This window comes from Schistocerca piceifrons, chromosome 4 (genome assembly GCF_021461385.2).
Source record: "Schistocerca piceifrons isolate TAMUIC-IGC-003096 chromosome 4, iqSchPice1.1, whole genome shotgun sequence".
Classification (NCBI taxonomy): Eukaryota; Metazoa; Arthropoda; class Insecta; order Orthoptera; family Acrididae; genus Schistocerca; species Schistocerca piceifrons.
This window is the reverse complement of record NC_060141.1, coordinates 122,580,986-122,601,711: the sequence shown is the minus strand read 5'-3', so window position 1 is coordinate 122,601,711 and position 20,726 is coordinate 122,580,986. Positions and strand designations below refer to the sequence as shown.

The following is a 20,726-nucleotide window of genomic DNA, read 5'->3' as shown; positions in this document are numbered from 1 at the left end:
CCTCCTTACACGAGGCATCACAACAACGTTTCATCAGGCAACGCCGGTCACCTGCTGTTTGTGTATGAGAAATCGGTTGGAAACTTTCCTCATGTCAGCACGTTGTAGGTGTCGCCACCGGCGCTAACCTTGTGTGAATGCTCTGAAAAGCTAAACATTTGCATATCACAGCATCTTCTTCCTGTCGGTTAAATTTCGTGTCTGTAGCACATCATATTCATGGTTTAGCAATTTTAATGACCAGTAGTGTAGGTTGCCAACGGAAAAATGCTCCTATCGGGACACATAAAAGGCGAATATGCTCCTGTTTAAAAGACTCTGAAAAGTGGGGTACCAGCTGCTTCAGTCTACCCTCTTCAGCACCCTTAAAATCTTACCCAAAAGTTTTGGCATGCGAACATTATCGCGCTCTTCCCAGCGCTCAACTCAACTCTCGTTACCACAAGCTCCACTCACTCACACCCACTATCGCTGTAAGTCGCTCATACCCATCCACTACCACTTGCCCATTCTCACTCACTCAGTCAGCCAATTCACTGCCATTATCTCTTTGTGTCTCTCTGTCTGTCACCGTCTCCCTTTTTCTCTCTCTTACTGCTACTGTCTCATTCATTTCTCCCCACTCCTGCTGTCTCTTCTAACTGTCGCTCTCTCTTTCTACATCGTTGTCATTGTCAAAGACTGTGTCTCTCATTATCACTGGCTCTCACCCGTCCGTCTGCTTAGCTGGGTGGTAACGTGCTCGCGGCCCATGCAAGCGGGCCCGGGTTCGATTCCCGGCTGGGTTGGAGATTTTCTCCGCTCAGGGACTGGGTGTTGTGATTTCTTCGTCATCATTTCATCCTCATCCGCGACAGGCAAGTTGCCCAATGTGGCGTCGACTGAAATAAGACTTGCACATGGCGGCCGAACTTCCCCGGACGGGGCCTCCCGGCCAACGATACCATACGCTCATTTCATTTCTAATGCTCTCATCCCCCCGCCCCCGTTCCATTTTCTCCTTATCTTTATTCTTCTCCCATTGGCACTGCATCCTGCACTCTTGTACTAGCATACTCTGTCGCTGTCAGCTATGTTCCACTGCCATAGTGCTCCTTTTCTTTTGCTCACACTGTCATTGTCTCCTTCGCTGTTGCCTTACCACAACCACTGTCTTTCAGTATTTATCACTTTTCCGTCTCTTACGCGCTGTCACTTCCTCTTTCTCTGTCAGCATAAAAAAAGCGTGAATATGTTCGCATGCCAAAATTTTTGAGAAAATTTTTAAATGTTCTCCAGAGATTAAAAATGAGGCAGCTGGTACCCCAGTTTTGAAAGGTAACGGATTCGCCTTTTTTGTGCTTCACATTTTTCCGCTTGTTCTCTTCTATTCCCTGCTGCAACAGGGCATGTCACTCATATGAAAAGAAATTTTGATATTTTACTTATGTGAAACTCAAATAACGCAGAACTAATTTTCCACCTCAGACTGTATTTTACGTGCACAAAAATTTTGCTTGTCTTTCTGTAACACAATACGAGATTCCTAGACGTTCTCATATAACAGAGACACTTTACAGCATATTTGTCCATGCAACATTGAAAGGTCTCTGTTGGATTCCTTTCATGTTCATTTCTTAAATCTGTTGTCATTTACGGCATAAATTCCTCTTCTAAATTTACTGTGGTGTTTCTGACTATCTGGGAGGAGACTGAGCAGTGAAATGTGTTACCTTTACGCATAAACAAGAACGATCTGTCACACTACTACACATGAAAACACAGTTTATATGTAATTCATGTCACACAGTCTCATACGCACCCTACATCCGCTTTCTTTTATATACTGTATATGATAAGATACTGTCATCCTCCTTCCCTTCTGTGTGAGAGGATGAATGAGCAAATGTATTTCTAGTTGCATGTTTGATGGTAGCAGACAAGCCTGTCTGCTAGAGAACAGTAGGACCAACGTCGGAACAGGTAGCTACGCTTTCTAAAAGCAGAGAGGTTTCTATTCTTATTATGGTCCTGTCTGTTCCTTGTCATGTTTGTATAGGAAGCTGCCTCTCTGGTCACTTCCGTTTGTATCTGTGAGGCACCCTCAGGAAGGGACCACGGCGGTCTGTCCGCGGCGAGCGTCTGAAGTGGTAAGATCTCCGGCTAAGCGTGTGTCTGCTAAGTCCGTAGGACAATGGATTTCTTAAGTTCAGCCTAACTGAAAATTTAATCACCTTTAGTTCACGTTTAGCTCTAAAATATCTAATGTTATCTTAAATTGCAACGCAGTGTAAATCGAGTGTGAAGTTCAGAATATCTTCCGGTAGTTGCTTTGTCACTACTTTGTGAGTAAAGTGGAACCACGTGTTGATCAGTAACTCTAAGATCATCAATCTTAAATGCGAATGTGCGTGAGATTATAACGTCTCGTCTTGACAATATTTTTCAATATAGCAACTTTTCTTTATGTTCAACCCACGTGCGGTGTACTTTGTGAGATCAGTACCACGTGCTTATACAATTGTTTGACCCATCAGGTTAATAGTAAGACGATAGTAACCAGTTCGTGGTTTTTCTTTTGTAAATCGCGTTTCGATGTAATTTATTTTCATTATCAAAATTATTGTGTAAACCAAGTTGACTACGTGAATCTTGTGGTGTAAGCACCAAAGTAGCTCTCAGCTATTCTTTTCGGGAAGATTTCACAGGAAGTTAGTATGAATTTAGTTTTCCAGTGTGTGGTAATTTCATGACGGACAGGATTGCGCAACAAACGTAACTTTTTTGGGTGAAAATTGAATCGGTTGGTTGTGGTTAATTTCTTCTTGCATATGTTTCAACGTCCTTCGTGTGTTATTTTATGAATTCAGTGGTGTATGTAGTCTCCCAATGTTGGTTCCCTATTTGATGTGTTCCGTAAGATTACAAACTCACATTTTCACAATCCTAAATAAGGCACCAGTTTAGTTATGAATCAAGTTTGATATGCTGAAATTTTAACGGAACAATGATCAATGTTAAAATAAATGTCCAAATATAAACTGATTTATTTCTTTTTATTTAAATTGTCTTTATATATGTATATCACCGGTTATCATAAGATGAGCACTAAAATATTATAATTAATGTTAGTCTGGTTGGGAATTTGGTAAGCTAGACTGGATACCTGGTGAAACAGTTGCGCAGTAATGCAAGGTTAACTTCCTCAGATAGCTCACAGCTTTTAACCCATTTTCACGGTCTTGAATATCAGCACCGCAATCAGAACAAATTAATGCAACAACATTACATTCATCTTACGATAACCGGTGATATATATATAAAAAGACAATTAAAAAAAAAAAGAAATAAATCAGTTTATATTTGGACATTTATTTTAACATTGATCATTGTTCTGTTAAAATTTCAGCATATCAAACTTGATTCATAACTAAACTGGTGCCTTATTTAGGATTGTGAAAATGTGAGTTTGTAATCTTATGGAACACATCAAATAGGGAACCAAGATTGGGAGACTACATACAACACTGCATTCATAAAAAAACACACGAAGAACGTTGAAACATGTGCAAGAGGAAATTAACCACAACCAACCGATTCAATTTTCACCCAAAGAAGTTACGTTCATAGCGCAATCCTGTCCGCCATGAAATTACCACACACTGGTGTACTAAATTCATACTAACTCCCTGTGAAATCTTCCCGAAAAGAATAGCTGAGGGCTACTTTGATGCTTACACCACAAGCTTCACGTGGTCAACTTGATTTACACAAAGAGTGTAACTCCACAATAATTTTGATAATGAAAATAAATTACATCGAAACGTGATTTACAAAAGAAAAACCACGAACTGGTTACTATCGTCTTACTATTAACCTGATGGGTCAAACAATTGTATAAGCACGTGGTACTGGTCTCACAAAGTACACCGCACGTGGGTTGAACATAAAGAAAAGTTGCTATATTGAAAAATATTGTCAAGACGAGACGTTATAATCTCACGCACATTCGCATTTAAGATTGATGATCTTAGTTAGAGTTACTGATCAACATGTGGTTCCACTTTACTCACAAAGTAGTGACAAAGCAACTATCGGAAGATATTCTGAACTTCACATCCGAATTACACTGCGTTGTAATTTAAGATAACATTAGATATTCTAGAGCTGCCATTCGTCCACAGACATATAGCAAACCTCATGCCGTCATGAAGGCGAATGGTGGATACACTCAGTATTAGTGTCCACTAATAGGTGTCCCGAGAGTTTTGATCAGATAGCGTACATGAATGGATTGAGAAGAAGCACTAAACATAAATGAAATGGAAAATACCCCAGGTCATGCAGCTTTACTGTATGGTTAAATCATGATGGGGTCCTCTTGGGTAAAATATTCCGGAGGTAACATAGTCCCCCATTCGGTTCTCCAGCCGGGGACTCCTCAGGAGGACGTCGTTATCAGGAGAAAGAAAACTGGCGTTCTACGGATCGGAGCGTGGAATGTCAGATCCCTTAATCGGGCAGGAAGGTTAGAAAATTTAAAAAGGGAAATGGATAGGTTAAAGTTAGTTATAGTGGGAATTAGTGAACTTCGCTGGCAGGAGGAACAAGACTTATGGTCAGGCGAATACAGGGCTATAAATACAAAATCAAAGAGGGGTAATGCAGGAGTAGGTTTAATAATGAATAGAAAATAGGAGTGCGGATAAGCTACCACAAATAGCATAGTGAACGTATTATTGTGGCCACAAAAGACACGAAGCCCACGCCTACCACATTAGTATAAGTTTATATGCCAACTAGCTCTGCAGTTGACGAAGAGAATGATGAAATGTATGATGAGATAAAAGAAATTAATCAGATAGTGAAGGGAGATGAAAATTTAATAGTCATGGGTGACTGGAATTAGATAGTAGGAAAAGGGAGAGAGAGAAACGCAGTAGGGGAATATGGAATGGGGGTAAGAAATGAAAGAGGATACCGCCTGGTAGAATTTTGCACAGAGCATAACTTAATCATAGCTAACACTTTGTTCAAGAATCATAAAAGAAGGTTGTATACATGGAAGAGGCCTGGAGATACTGGAAGGTTTCAGATAGGTTATATAATGAATGGTGAGTCAGAGATTTAGGAACCAGGCTTTAAATTGTAAGACATTTCCAGGGGCAGATGTGGACTCGGACCACAATCTATTGGTTACAAACTGTAGATTAAAACTGAAGAAAATGCAAAAAGGTGGGAATTTAAGGAGATGGGACCTGGATAAACTGACAGAACCTGAGGTTGTAGAGAGTTTCAGGGAGAGCATTAGGGAACGATTGACAGGAATGGGGGAAAGAAATACAGTAAAAGAAGAATGGGTAGCTTTGAGGAATGAAGTAGTGAAGCCAGCAGAGGATCAAGTAGGTAAAAAGACGAGGGCTAGTAGAAAACCTTGGGTAACAGAAAATATATTGAATTTAACTGATGAAAGGTTCAAATGGCTCTGAGCACTATGGGACTCAACTGCACTGATGAAAGGAGAAAATATAAAAATGCAGTAAATGAAGCAGGCAAAAAGGAATACAAACGTCTCAAAAATGAGATCGACAGGAAGTGCAAAATGGCTAAGCAGGGATGGCCAGAGGACAAATGTAAGGATGTAGAGGCTTATCTCACTAGGGGTAAGATAGATACTGCCTACACGAAAATTATTAAAGAGACCTTTGGAGAAAAGAGAACCACTTGCATGAATATCAAGAGCTCAGATGGGAACCCAGTTCTAAGCAAAGAAGGGAAAGCAGAAAGGTGGAAGGAGTATATAGAGGGTCTATACAAGGACGATGTTCTTGAGGACAATATTATAGAAATAGAAGAGAATGTAGATGGAGATGAAATGGGAGATATGATACTGCGTGAAAAGTTTGGCAGAGCACTGAAAGACGTAAGTCGGAACAAGACCCCAGGAGTAGATAACATTCCATTAGAACTACTGACAGCCTTGCGAGAGCCAGCCCTGACAAAACTCTACTATCTGGTGTGCAAGATGTATGAAACAGGCGAAATAACCTCACACCTCTAGAAGAGTATAATAATTCCAATCCCAAGGAAAGCAGGTGTCGACAGATGTGAAAATTGCCGAACTATCAGTTTAATAAGTCAAGGCTGCAAAATACTAACGCGAATTCCTTACAGACGAATGGAAAAACTGGTAGAAGCCGACCTCAGGGAAGATCAGTTTGGATTCCGTAGAAATGTTGCAACACGTGAAGCAATACTGACCCTACGACTTATCTTAGAAGAAAGATTAAGGAAAGGCAAACCTACGTTTCTACCATTTGTAGACTTAGAGAAAGCTTTTGACAATGTTGATTGGAATACTCTCTTTCAAATTCTGAAGGTGGCAGGGGTAAAATACAGGGAGCGAAAGGCTATTTACAATTTGAACAGAAACCAGATGGCAGTTATAAGAGTCGAGGGGCATGACAGGGAAGCAGTGGTTTGGTTCGCACTTTGCACTGGCTGTAGACTTGGTAAATGCCTGCCTTATAAGTGTGACACAATGACACAGGGTAAAGTTAGTTCAGAGAGGTTCTGTGGACAATATAATAGGAGTAATGAACGATGCAAGTAAACAGTCAATCCCGCATACAGCCAAGCAGTGTTAAGCATTATACGAGGGTTGGAACTTAAATAGTGGCTACTATTTAGCCACAACCGATGCAAAAGAGTTATATGTTTGCACCTGTTACTGTCCTTCAAAGTAGTCGCCAGCGTTGTGTAGGACCCGTTGCCAGCGATGTGGAAGGCGTAGTATACCGTTAGCAGAGCCTGTTCTGTTTATGGTGCGAATGGAGCGGTCTACTGCCTGTCGAATCTCTGGAACAGTTTTGAAGCGAATGCCACGAAGTGATTCCTTCATCTTCGGAATCAAATCAAGGTCACAAGGACTTAAGTCCGGGGAGTAAGGTGGATGGTACAGTACGTCCCAGTCCCATCGACCGACAGAGCAGCCACAGCTTGCGCTGTATGAGCCCGTGCATTGTCGTGCAAAATGATGGGTGGGTTGCGCAGAAAGTGTCGCCCCTTCTTTCGCAAAGCTGGTCGCAGGTGATGCTCCAAAAACGTACTGTGCATTGACGGTCTGCCATGAGGAACGTAATGCCTTAGTACAATACCATCACAGTCGTACACGAGAATCACCATAACTTTCACCATACTGAGTCTCTGACGCACTTTCGACTTACGCGGCGACCCATAATGACGCCATTCGCTGGATTAGCGTTTCACTTTTGGCTCGTACGATGTGGCCCATGTCTGAGCCAGTGTTACGATACGGCGTAAGAAAGCCTCTCCCTCTCGCTCATAGCGCTCCAAGTGCGTCTGAGCAGCGTCGTATGGCATCCATTTCCGTCAATTCATGCGGAACCCATCATGATGCAGTTTTTCGCATGCCCAGGAGTTCCGTCAGGATACAAACCACAGTCGTATGCGCTAATCCGGTTTCGTGGGCTAGCTCACGACTCGTATGGCGTCGGTCACTGTCCACTAACGCGGCAACAGCATGCACTTCTTCTCCTTCAGAGACGCTAGGACGACCTGCCCGATGCATGTCTGCCACAGTTTGCCGATCTTCGTTGAAGGCTTTTACCCGACGTGCCACTGTTCTGTACGGCAATCCCGATTCCCCGCACGCCTCTTGAAGACCTTGATGACACTGACGTGCTGCACAACATTCAATCTTGATCCAACTCCGTTGTTTCTGTTTCGAAAACATAGTGACACCGTTACGTTAGACCGCTCGCTTACAAGTGACTGTGTTTCGCTCGATTGTGCGAACGCCGGTGACGTGGGATGGGTGAGTCCATTTGCTCGGAGGTAAGGTAGGTATGTCAACAACGTGTGCTATCAGTGATAATAGCAGATTCCATTGCACAGTGTCTCCACAGCAGTGTTGCCACTATTTAAGTTCCAACCTACCTATACGCACGCATGACACCAGGTCCACCGGCTTCACAAGCGAGTCCGTAGAATAGCTCCAGGACGGTCGGCTGAGACTAAGGCGATACTTCAGGATATGCTCCGTGCTGGTGTTATACGAAGGTCAGACAGCCCATGGGCATCCCCGTTACACCTAGTTAGCAAAAAGGATGTCATATGGCGCCCCTGTGGCGATTACCGTAGGCTGAACGCAAGAACAGTCCGAGACAAGTACCCAATACCTAATGTCCAAAAATTTGCCTATTCTCTGTTCGGAGCAAAAGTTTTCTCAGTGCTGGATTGGCGGAAGGCTTACAATCAGATCCCAGTGCGAATACCGATGGTGCAAAGACAGCCGTTATTACACCTTTCAGCCTGTTCAAGTTTTTATTTACGCCATTTAGTCTTAAAAATGCAGCCAAAACCTGGCAGAGGCTCATTGACGAAGTGTTACAAGGCTTGCCATTTTGCTGTGCGTATTTAGATGACATATTAATATATTCAGCTGATTCACAAGTTCACGACAAGCATATACGTGAAGTGCAACAGAGGTTGTATAACTATGGAGTGGTGTTAAACGAAGACAAGTCCGTCACGCGCAAAAGGGAGGTAACTTACCTAGGCCACAGAGTCTCGGCCAATGGGATCCGACCTTTGCCTGAAAAGATTGCCACATTTCGTAATCTACCAAAGCCAACGGACTACAAGCAACTTAGACGATTTTTAGGCATGGTAAACTTTTACCGTGGTCATTTGCCAATAACAGCTACCATCCAGGTACTCGCTTGCGGGTAAGAATGCCAAGGGCAAGAGACTATTACAATGGACACTAGAAATGAGTAACACGCCCAGCCAATCACAAACCAGCCTTGAAGACGCAGTGTTGCTGGCTCATCCTGTCCCGGGTGCAACCATTGAATATTGTGGTCGACGCCAGCCAGCTACTGCACAGGCAGACAAAATGGAGTGCTTGTTATAGGGAGTTATTGGCGATATGTGGGAGTGTGAGACATTTTCGGCCTTACATTGAAAGCCGACCAGTAACAATTTTCACAAACTAAACGTATCACAACTGAGACCACGTCCATACATTACACAGCGATTCCGCAAAATGGATTTTGACAGTCTCCGCAACTTAGCTCACCCAGCTGCAAACACCCCTCTCAAGTTTCTAACCGAGCGGTTTGGGTGGCCGTCGATCAAAAAGGATGTCAGGAATTCGAGTCGTTCGTCCCTTCATTGCCAGTGTTGTAAAGCAGGACGACGTGTTCATGCAGGGGTCGGAAATTTTTCAGGTTCCCCAGCAAGGTTTGGTCGCGTTCACCTCGACATAGTGGGCCCACTTCCACCCTCAGACGGTTATAAATACTTGCTTACGGCATTAGACAGATGCACAAGATGGACAGAGGCTATACCAGTGACAATTGTAGCAGCCGAGACAATAGCAAAGGCATTTGTTGCACATTGGTGAGCACTTTTCGGATGCCCCCTACGTATCATAAAGGATCAGGGTCGACAATTCGAGTCTAATCTGTTCATTGAACTGGCTAGACTGTGTGGATTCCAGCGTCATCACACAACCAGTTATTACCCGGCAAGCAACGAAATGGTGGAAAGATGGCACAGAACACTCATGTGTCACCGAGAGAGCTGTACAGTGGCGCTACCGCTAGTACTTCTAGGTTTACGGATTGCGCATAAGGCTGGTATAGACGCATCAGTGGCGGAGATGGTTTATGGAGAACCATTGAGAATTCCTGTGGACTATCTCACAATGGCACCACTACAACCACATACGTAGATACTATTGTTGGTACAGCGCATTCGTGACCATGTAGCAAGGATGAGAGGGCCACCGGCATCCCGCCATGGTGAACATCCGGTCTTCGTGCACAAAGCTTTGATGGATTGCTCGCACGTCATGTTGCGCACAGACGCCGTACGGGCTCCCCTTCAACCTCTTTATACTGGGCCCTACCAAGTACTGCGACGTAATACCCATACTATAGACATATCCCAAAATGGAAAAATTGTCAGGGTGTCTATTGGAAGAGTGAAACCAACAGGGACCTTACCATCCCCGAGGCACGGAAGCACTCCTCCAGTTCCGGATGATCGAAGGTCAGGCGAGCTTACACCCAGTAGAACTGAAGAGACAACGCCAAGATGCCAGAGGACTATAGAACTCACCGACACATCAACCGGTCGTCCGTACAAGAGCTGGACGACAAGGTCAAGTTCAAGTACTCCTACATCCCAGGTGCTCCGCAATTTGAGGGTTGGGGGGCTGCATGGGGACAAGAGACCGGCCAGTGGAGAGTATCGTTTATGCTTATTACGAGTAGCTGATTTCTCTGGGTTTTTTTTCTAGAGCTGTACTTCTGACCTTAATCCAAGTAAAATAAATATCTCTAAGTATATGTGGATTTGATCTCTGACCTACAGACTTTTGATCTTTACCATATTTGTGAAACTGCCTTTATTGATTGATATGTGGTACACGATACGATTCAAAGTAATGAACACATTGCTTACGTAAGATACGTCGACAACACTGCCCTATTTGGAATACAGTTCCAGTAATAACGTTACAAATAACAACATGGTCTGTACAGTTCCCCTGAAATGTATATTGGTTGTTTGAGACAAACATTCACATTGAATCCGTGCACAGAAGGATGAGTACCATTTTGTATGACTATTACTTATTACGCTGTGTCGCGATATTGCGATTTCATCTTCTCAAGATTAAAAAATTAAAAAAGTTACTTTCCTCTGCTGCACTTATCTCCATCCAGCACTCAACAAGTGAGGTACTTAATTCTCCAATTTTAAAGAGAGTAGAATTCACTGACATGAAAAGCATGTTTTCACCATTCACCTTGACTTTGGGTAGCATCTGGAAAATTATTCAGTTTTTATTACAGTAAATTTCTTCTTACTGTTAATGTTTCAGTAATTTTATAAAATATCAATACCATTCCTGCGTTCATTGCAATGGGCAGCCTTACGAGTTACTTGGGCTCAAGTTCGCGAGGGCGGAGTACAGGAGAGCAGCCCTTTGCGCAAGTGCATCGTGGGTAGCGGGGACCTTGCGGCAAATATCAGCCGTCTCATTGTTGACAAGACAACAGGTAGCTAGGCTTTACGATTTTTGGCATCACACGCAACTGCAAGGAGGGCGGAACGTACAAATCGTAGACTTCACCTTCCCGGAACACATCGCATTTGCATAACGTGCGAGTAGGCGACTACATTCATATCGAAATTTGGCTCGATAAACACAACACAGCTTTCGCGTTGGAACGGAGGCTTAGCAGAAGCAAATGGTCGTAGGAAGCATTAAAAATAAATAAATAAAAAATCTTCCAGCTGCGAGTAAGGACATGTCAACGGGGACATAAAGAATCACAGCTACAAACGTTCTACATTTACATCTACAATTGTACTCTGCATATCACTGTGAAGTGTATCGCAGAGGGTCCGTCCCATTGTACCAGTTATCAGGGAATAATGATTTTTTAAATGTCCTTGGGCGTGCTCTAATTACACTACTGGCCATTAAAATTGCTACACCAAGAAGAAATGCACATGATAAACGGGTATTCATTGGACAAATATATTATACTAGAAATGACATGTGATTACATTTTCACGCAGATTGGATGCACAGATCCTGAGAAATCAGTACCCGGAACAATCACCTCTGGCCGTAATAACGGCATTGATACGCCTGGGCATTGAGTCAAACAGAGCTTGGATGGTGTGTACAGGTACAGCTGCCCATGCACCTTCAACACGATACCACAGTTCATCAAGAGTAGTGACTGGTGTATTGTGACGAGCCAGTTGCTCGGCCACCATTGACCAGACGTTTTCAGTTGGTGAGAGATCTGGAGAATGTGCTGGCCAGGGCAGCAGTTGGACATTTTCTGTATCCATAAAGGCCCGTACAGAACCTGCAACATGCGGTCGTCCATTATCCTGCTGAAATGTGGGGTTTCGCAGCGATCGAATGAAGGGTAGAGCCACGGGTCGTAACACATCTGAAATGTAACGTCCACTGTTCAAAGTGCCGTCAATGCGAACAAGAGGTGACCGAGACGTGTAACCAATGGCACCCCATCACGCCTGGTGATACGCTAGTAAGGCGATGACGAACACACGCTTCCAATGTGCGTTCACCGCGATGTCGCCAAACACGGATACGACCATCATGATGATGTAAACAGAACCTGGATTCATCCGAAAAAATGACGTTTTGCTATTCGTGCACCCAGGTTCGTCGTTGAGCACACCATCGCAGGCGCTCCTGTCTGTGATGCAGCGCAAGGGTAACCGCAGCCATGGTCTCCGAGCTGATAGCCCATGCTGTGCAAATGTCGTCGAACTGTTCGTGCAGATGGTTATTGTCTTGCAAACGTCCCCAGCTGTTGACTCAGGGATCGAGACGTGGCTGCACGATCCGCTACAGCCATGCGGATATGATGCCTGTCATCTCGACTGCTAGTGATACGAGGCCGTTGGGATCCAGCACGGCGTTCCGTATTACCCTCCTGAACCCACCGATTCCATATTCTGCTAACAGTCATTGGATCTCGACCAAGGCGAGCAGCAATGTCGCGATACGATAAACCACAATCGCCATAGGCTACAATCCGACCTTTATCAAAGTCGGAAACGTGATGGTACGCATTTCTTCTCCTTACACGAGGCAACGCCGGTCAACTGCTGTTTGTGTATGAGAAATCGGTTGGAAACTTTCCTCATGTCAGCACGTTGTAGGTGTTGCCACCGGCGCCAACCTTGTGTAAATGCTCTGAAAAGCTAATCATTTGCATATCACAGCATCTTCTTTCTGTCGGTTAAATTTCGCGTCTGTAGCACGTCATCTTCGTGGTGTAGCAATTTTAATTGCCAGTAGTGTAATGTTGTCCTCGAGAAACCTGCGGGAGAGATACGTAAAGTCATCATTCAAAGCCGGTTCTTGGAACTTCTCAAGTAGGCATTCTTGGGATGGTTTGCGTCTGTCTCCAAGAGTCTGCCTGTTCATTTTCTTCAGAAACTCTGTGACACTCCCCCACAAACCTGTGACCATTCGTGCTGTATACGTTCAACCCTATTTGGTACGAGTCCCACACACTTGAGTAATATTCCAGGATGGGTCGCGCGAGTCATGTATAAGCATTGTCATCTGTAGACGGATTTTTTCGGAAACCAAGAAATTCTGTATCTATCTGACTGCTTTGAGACAAAGATTTCAGTACGTCGCCTGAAAAAAGTTCAATTCGGCTTTCACAGGATCCATGTTTTCGGAATTCATGCTGTTTAGCGTGAAGGAGGTCATTTTCTCGGAGATATCTCATTATGTTTGAGTTCAGATTATGTTCTAATACTCTACAACAAATCGATGTCTAGGATATAGGACGGCAGTTTTGTGGAATGGGTCTACCGCCCTTCTAATAAACTGGTGTGACCTGTGCTTTCTTCCAACTAAAAGGAAAATTTTTTGTTTGGGGGATCTATGACAGATTATAGTTAAAAGAGGTGCTAAGTCAGCCGCAAATTCATTACAGAATCTGACATATATTCCATCGGTCCTTGGAGTTGCTTTCGGTTTCTTAACACCACTGACACTAACATTTGTCTCACTCTTCTATTCAGTGGTGAGCCGATTAAATTGGGGCTATTCTCCTACGTTTTCTTTTGTAAAGGAATTTTTAAAGACGGAGTTAAGCATTTCTGTTTTTCTATTGCTACGCTCAATTTCAACTCCTGTCTGATCCACGAGTTGGTGGATATCATTACGGCCTATGTGGAAAGCATTAAATAATTAATAGCTCTGTAAACCTTCTATCGTGTTCAAATAGAAACTTACAAACTATGACTCGTAACGGTTCATGTCCCTATTGTGGACACAGTGTAAGTCGACAAGTGTTAAACAAACTCGTCTCTGATGTACCTCACACATGGTTCTGGTCCAATTGCAGCTGATGAACACAGCCTTCTCCTATTACGCCGTCCTGAGACAGCTGAACGGCAACTGAGGGTCCTAGAGACGTCGCCAGTAACCACTCAACTGGCTCCACACCACTCAACAGAGGGAGTGAAGCAAAACGACCACACAACTGCAGCTACCTTAACAACGCTTCAGAATCGCGATTCTATTTCATTGTGCAAGCAGGAGACAAATGTTCTTTTTTCTTGTAAAACTTCCTTCACATAGTTAGCAATAACCAAGACTGTAAATAGCATCAATAAAGAAATTGGAAGTTCCAGATTTCCTTAGAATTTTACCATTCGCTGCCTTAATAGCCATCACCATCATCTGAAGTCGCAGGAATTTCTGTTAAAAATGGCTCGTTTATTAATATGTTCCCTCAATAGAAAATGTCCGACACACCTTGCGGTAAACTTCACTTCTCCTCGACCTCGAACACACGCTTACCCCGTTAGAAACAAATCACTGTTGCTCGACTGAACAAGCTGCAGGAGAACGAGCCAAACTAATTGTATCTACAGGTTGCATCAAATGTGTTCTGGTAAGAGTTTAACTAAGCGATTAATTGAACGGTAGTTTCTGAGTGAAACCTTCGATATATTGTCACTTCTGTGATACAAAAACACAGTCTATCCCGTGCTAACCTTAAGTTGCAGTTTCGACACTCAGCGCAATCACAATCAATCTTAATAGTTTATGGTGTCGAACAAAACCTAATACCAAAAAGGATTACAAAACGGATGATCTGTGACAGGGCGCTCTCTCAAATATTGCACTAATTGACCATTACGAACGTTGAGTTCGAGGTGACAACTAATACAACATGCCACGCGGATTCTGATTAGTTAAAAAGTCACAGTTTACACACAAAAATCGGAATTTCGCGTGTTCGTCTTTCTCACACGTTCGCGTATACTTCGCGGCACTCCAATGTCAAGTTTTTCTCATTATTCCGGAAATTTATTACACCTATTCGGAGCTCCTCACATGCGCGTCCCAACAAGGTGATGGCTGAGCTCCGCTCGACTTTACATAGCAATTCTCAGATTTCACGAAATACGTACGGATGTACTGTCCTCTGACTGGCTGATGCACATCATTGACAATTCTACATTAGTACAAAACCCCGCAATCCCTCGTCTTTTACATTTGGCCAATTACAACCTCATAACTTTTATGAACAATTTATTAAATGTATAAATTTATAAAACCCACAAATATGAAAATAGCTCCCTCTTTAAATAACTGAATTATCGTAAAACGTTTCTTGTTTCCCAGTGCCATAAACTGGCTAATGGCAGTTCGCAAATTTCCTCTGAGTGATGATTCAGGCCCTCTGCAAAGCCACAGATCTCACACTATCGTACACTCAGTTGATTCAAGTAACAGAATCCATTTATTAAATTTTTCACATTCATACCATCATTCACCCTAGTAATTAAACCTATTAAAATAACAATAATTAATGAAAGTTGTAATAGTCACAAAAGATACAGTTTTGTTTCCAAAACATGCTATTTTAACTACGTATGAATTCATAGTCCATAAGATGCTGACACCTTTCGGCCACAGACGTAATTACTTGCAGCTAGCTAGCATGTTAGAACCATGACTCATTTTCTGTATCTATCTGCTCACTACCTTCCGGAATACATAAGCCCGATACAAGACGTCTCATGGCGTCCAGTTTTCCCTTCCTCCACGTCCGTTCGAGAACTCCTTCTTTCTCACACCATTTCATGGGCTGGAATTTAGAACAAGTGCAAATATCAAAATGTCTTTATATACAGACGTTGGAAACACCCATTGGCTAATTTTTCAACAAAATCACCATGGCGATTTGTCGTAACGGCCTTCCAGTTTTCCTGTTTGCTTTGCAAACCGGTACGGCGCCAGAATTTTGACACGTGTAGCCATAGTGCTCTGCAGTTCTTCATTTGAGGCGAAACATGGTCCGTCCAACAACTACTTCTTCGTCTCTGGAAGGCTAAACAGGAAACTTAAAACAAGCACGTAAAAGACGTGGTCTTTGTGGTGGCAATACAAGCTTGGATACGGTAAAGATGAGAAAGGAAATGAGCCATACCATTTTCAAAGGATTCACCTCGTCGCTTGCCTTGGTCATGTTAGGGAAACAAAGTAAAACCAAAGTCTGGATGTCTAAGGCAAAGCTGTGGTCTCTCTCCGACTGAGTGGGATTCTACCAAACGAAGAGGCCTGCTAAGGTCGTATTTCGCTCAATAGGATCACAACATCCTACAGCATTCTGCTGCACACTTTCACATCTTCTTCGACTATTCACACAGCAGGTAAAGTCAGTATTTTGCGCCAAATGACGTCCACTATTTCCCAGAAATGAAAAAGTGGCTATGAACGACGTTTCATCCTACCCATGACCACCTGACAGACAGACAGACAGATAGTAGAATTTTTATATGAAGTAAAAAGGTAGTACAGTCGACATGGTCGTTACGCTTAAAAATTGTCAATGCATGTATATATCGTAGGATTTGTCGACCTAGAAAAGGCGTTCGACGACGTAAAATGATGCCAGATGTTTGACATCCTCAGGAAATTAGATACAAGCTATAGAAGATGGACAATACACCGGATGTACAAGAGACGAGACGGAACAATAAGAGTGTGAGACCAACGGAGTAATAGTTGTTGTTGTGGTCTTCAGTTCAGAGACTGGTTCGATGCAGCTTTCCATGCTGCTCTATCCTGTGCAGGTCCCATCGTCTCAGAATAACGACTGCAACTTACATTCTTCTGAATCTGAATGGTGTATTCATCTCTTGGCCTCTCTCTACGATTTTTACCCTCCATGCTTCCCTCAAGTCCTAAATTGGTGATCCCTTGATCTCTCAGAACGTGTCCTACCAAGCGATCCCTTCTTCTAGTCAAGTTGTGCCACAAATTCCGCTTTTCCCCAGTTCTACTCAGTACTTCCTCATTACTTACGTGATCTACCCCTCTAATCTTCAGCATTGTTCCATAGCACCAAATTTCAAAAGCTTCAATTCTTTTCTTGTCTACACTGATTATCGTCCATGTTTCACTTCCTTACACGGCTACACTCCATAGAAATACTTTCAGAAAAGATTTCCTGACACTTAAATGTATACTCGATGTTCCCAAATTTCTCTTCTTCACAAACGCTTCCCTTGCCATAGTCTACATTTTATATCCACTCTACTTCGACCATCATCAGTTATTTTGCTCCCCAAATAGCAAAACTCATCTTCTACTTTAAGTGTCTCATTTCCTAATCTAATTCCCTCAGCTTCACCTAATCTGATTCGACTACATTCCATTATCCTCGCTTTGCTTTTGTTGATGTTCATCTTACATCCCCCTTTCAAGACACTGTCCATTCCTTTCAACTGCTCTTCCAGGCCGTTTGCTGTCTCTGACAGATTTACAATGTCATGGGCAAACCTCAAAGTTTTTATTTCTTCTCCATCGATTTTAATTCTTACTCCACGTTTTTCTTTTGTTTCGTTTACTGCTTGTTCGGTACACAGATTGAATAACATCGGGGATAGGCTACAACCCTATCTTACTCCCTTCTCAATCACTGCTTCCCTTTCATCCCCCCGAGTCTTATAACTGCCCTCTGGTTTCTGTACAAATTGTAAATAGCCTTTTACTCCCTGTATTTTACACCTGGCACCTTCAGAATTTGAAAGAGAGTATTCCAGTCAACTTTGTCAAAAGCTTTTTCTAACTCTACAAATGCTAGAAACGTAGGTTTGCCTTTCCTTAACCTATCTTCTAAGATTAGTCGTAGGGTCAGTATTGCCTCGCGTGTTCCAATATTTCTATGGAATTCAAACTGATCCTCCCCGAGGTTGGCTTCTGCCAGTTTTTCCATTAGTTTGTAGGGAATCAGTGTTAGTGCTTTGCAACCATGACTTATTAAACTGATAGTTCGGCAATTCTCATACCAGTCAACACCTTCTTTCTTTGTGATTGGAATGATTATATTCTTCTTGAAGTCTGAAAGTATACCGCCTGTTGCAAACATCTTGCTCACCAGATGCAAGAGTTTTCTCATGACTGGCTTTCCCAAGGCTATCAGTAGTTCTAATGGAATGTTGTCTACTCCCGCGGCCTCGTTTCGACTTAGGTCTTTCAGTGCTCTGTCAAATTCTTCACGCAGTATCATATCTCCCATTTCATCTTCACCTATGTCCTCTTCCATTTCAATAATATTGCCCTCAAGTACATCGCCCTTGTATAGACCCTTTATAAACTCCTTCAACCTTTTTGCTTTGCCTTCTTTGCCTACGACAGGTTTTCCATCTGGTGGGCCTCTTTTTCTCCAAAGGTATCTTTAATTTCCCAATTGGCAGTATCTATTTTACCCCTAGTGATATATGATTTTATATGATTACATTTGTCCTCTAGCCATCCCTGCTTAGCGATTTTGCACTTCCTGTCGATCTCATTTTTGAGACGTTTGTATTCCTCTTCGCTTGCTTCATTTACTGAATTTTTATATTTTCTTCTTTCATCAATTAAATTCAATATTCCTTCTGTTACCCAACGATTTCTACTAGCATTCGTCTTCATCTTCTGCTGCCTTTACTATTTCATCTCTCAAAGCTACCCATTCTTCTTCTACTGTCTTTCTTTCCCTGTTCTTGTCAACCGTTCCCTAATGCTCTCTCTAAAACTCTCTACAACCATCGGTTCTTTCAGTTTATCCAGGTACCATCTCCTTAAATTCCTACCTTTTTGCAGTAGTACTGGAAATGAAAAAGGTGTAATTCAGCGAAACAGAATTCCCCTCTTAGTTCCATCTTGATATGTATCATGTATAATTTTGGTATGTGAACTTTTGGTATCTGAATCGATTGTAAGCGAACAGCGATGTGGTAAGGTGTATCGCTGAAGATAAGCTTGAGCTGCACGAGGGCGCAGGGGAGCCGTCGAAGTTTAGCTGAGTTTGAGTAAAGCAGACAATATTTAGCTCTGGTAGCGAGAGGAGTCGAAGTACATCTGTGTTGGAGTTAAGCTGATTATTTTAAGCAGTGTTAGCGAGGAAGCTATGGCAATATTATGATTCAAATTAAAGTTTATCTTTCGTTCAATCAACATCACTATGAAACTGATTTGTGAATGAAGAAATCTAATGGAATGTGAGGTAAATACAATGATGATATTATTTTTACTACTGCTGCGCCATCGAACGAACTTGGTTATTGTACTGATAGTTGTTAGATTTGGGAGATAGGAAAGTGTATTGTTTGGATGTTGAGAAGTTCATTGAATTTAAAATCTGCTTTGAGCTATTTTTCTCATTACACAAAAGAAAACGGTGTTGTCCTTCATGTGCATATTTCATTTTTTTGCCAACCTTTCTCTTACAATACTTTTTTATTTGATGTACCAACCACGTTTTTCGATTTGCAATTAACAGAGAACTCGTTGCACCTCTCGAGTGTCTCTGCAGATATAGTTATTTGCAGCTTTAGCACAGCGGCGCGCAAGAGAGAGCAGTACTGCAACATGTTATCTAGATTTGCGCAGATTAGAGGTAAAGCCTAGTTTACGCGACGACACAAGGCTGCAGGCAACTGCGCTACCGGCCACTGCGCATGCGCGTCGCACGTTTGCGCAGATAGTCGGTGAAACTAAACACTTTCTGCGAGTTCCAACTTCGGCGACACTAGTTGCATGACTTTTGAGGTTACGTCTGCTCGTAGAGTGTAGACAATCTGAAATATGCAGTGAGGAACGGGGAATAATGTTCGCTTTTTGGATATCTATGCTTTGCATAGGTGTTTGTGGGATTTCAGTGATACTGATTACAAAAATAAGCAATATATTGCTGCTCCTGAGACCTTCACGTGCCATCAGAACACAGATAGTTAGACAATATTTGAGCTGCTGGGCAAAATTTATTGAATTTGGAGCACATATACAAATGAATTAAGAAAAACACAAGCAAATGTAATTCTAGCTGTGGAAATGCTCTCGTCTACAAGACTAAAAATCCTATCGTTCGAGTTTATCGACCCTTTTTTTTTTTAAAGGAATATTGTTGACAGGATGGAAGGCTACACAAATCAAGTAGCTGAATTCTTTATTCAATATTCATCTGTTTAAAACGTCGCAGCAGTGCTCCCCATTCACATATGTTTGAATTTTGAAATATTGCCACTGTACAGATCTGTCTTGCAAGCCATTCTTTTCTTAATGCGGCCTGCTTCGAATAATTACTGCTGTTAATGTTAATAATTATTACTGTTAATGTAAATAATTATTGGTGTTAATGAAAAAGCGTCATCACCAACTAAAACCGCATCATACAGCATGTCGAGTGTTGTCGATTGAAATGCGCGCAATGTGATATGTAATTTCAGTTCTGGCGACAGTGCTTCATGCATTACAGTATCTTTATTCCTTATCGCATAATGATCTCTATTTAGAAGAACGTGAACAGTTCTGGTGACATTCTAAGATAATTGAAAGAACTTCTTGGGTCTTCCATTGCAAATTATTTCAGCAAGGATGCCGAGCAACTGAGCTGACGTCTTTTCTTCATCCACTCACAAATCGAAACACGTTTCGAAACAAGTTTTAACTTCATCACAACTCGTGTGACGTGCAGCTGCCAAAACTTTCGTTTCAGACACGACTGAGGAACCCACAAAATGGCGAAACTGAAGTGTATACTGGTTTCGCCGTGTCTACAGTCAAATATGAAACAATTTGCGTGCAACTCATTCCACGCAACGAGTGGCGCAACCCAATGTAAACTAGGCTTCACGGGAAA

The 20,726-nt window shown here is 42.5% G+C and overlaps 1 protein-coding gene across 1 annotated transcript in view; it reads left to right on the top strand.

The window, feature by feature from the left end:
• Nucleotides 1–13,985, top strand: part of LOC124795650 (odorant receptor 4-like) — a 92,241-nt gene extending 78,256 nt beyond the window's left edge. Inside the window, exon 7 of the mRNA XM_047259723.1 lies at nt 13,929–13,985. Coding sequence (XP_047115679.1) covers nt 13,929–13,985 — 57 coding nt within the window. The remainder of the gene's footprint in view (nt 1–13,928) is intronic.
• Nucleotides 13,986–20,726: the final 6,741 nt, after the last annotated feature.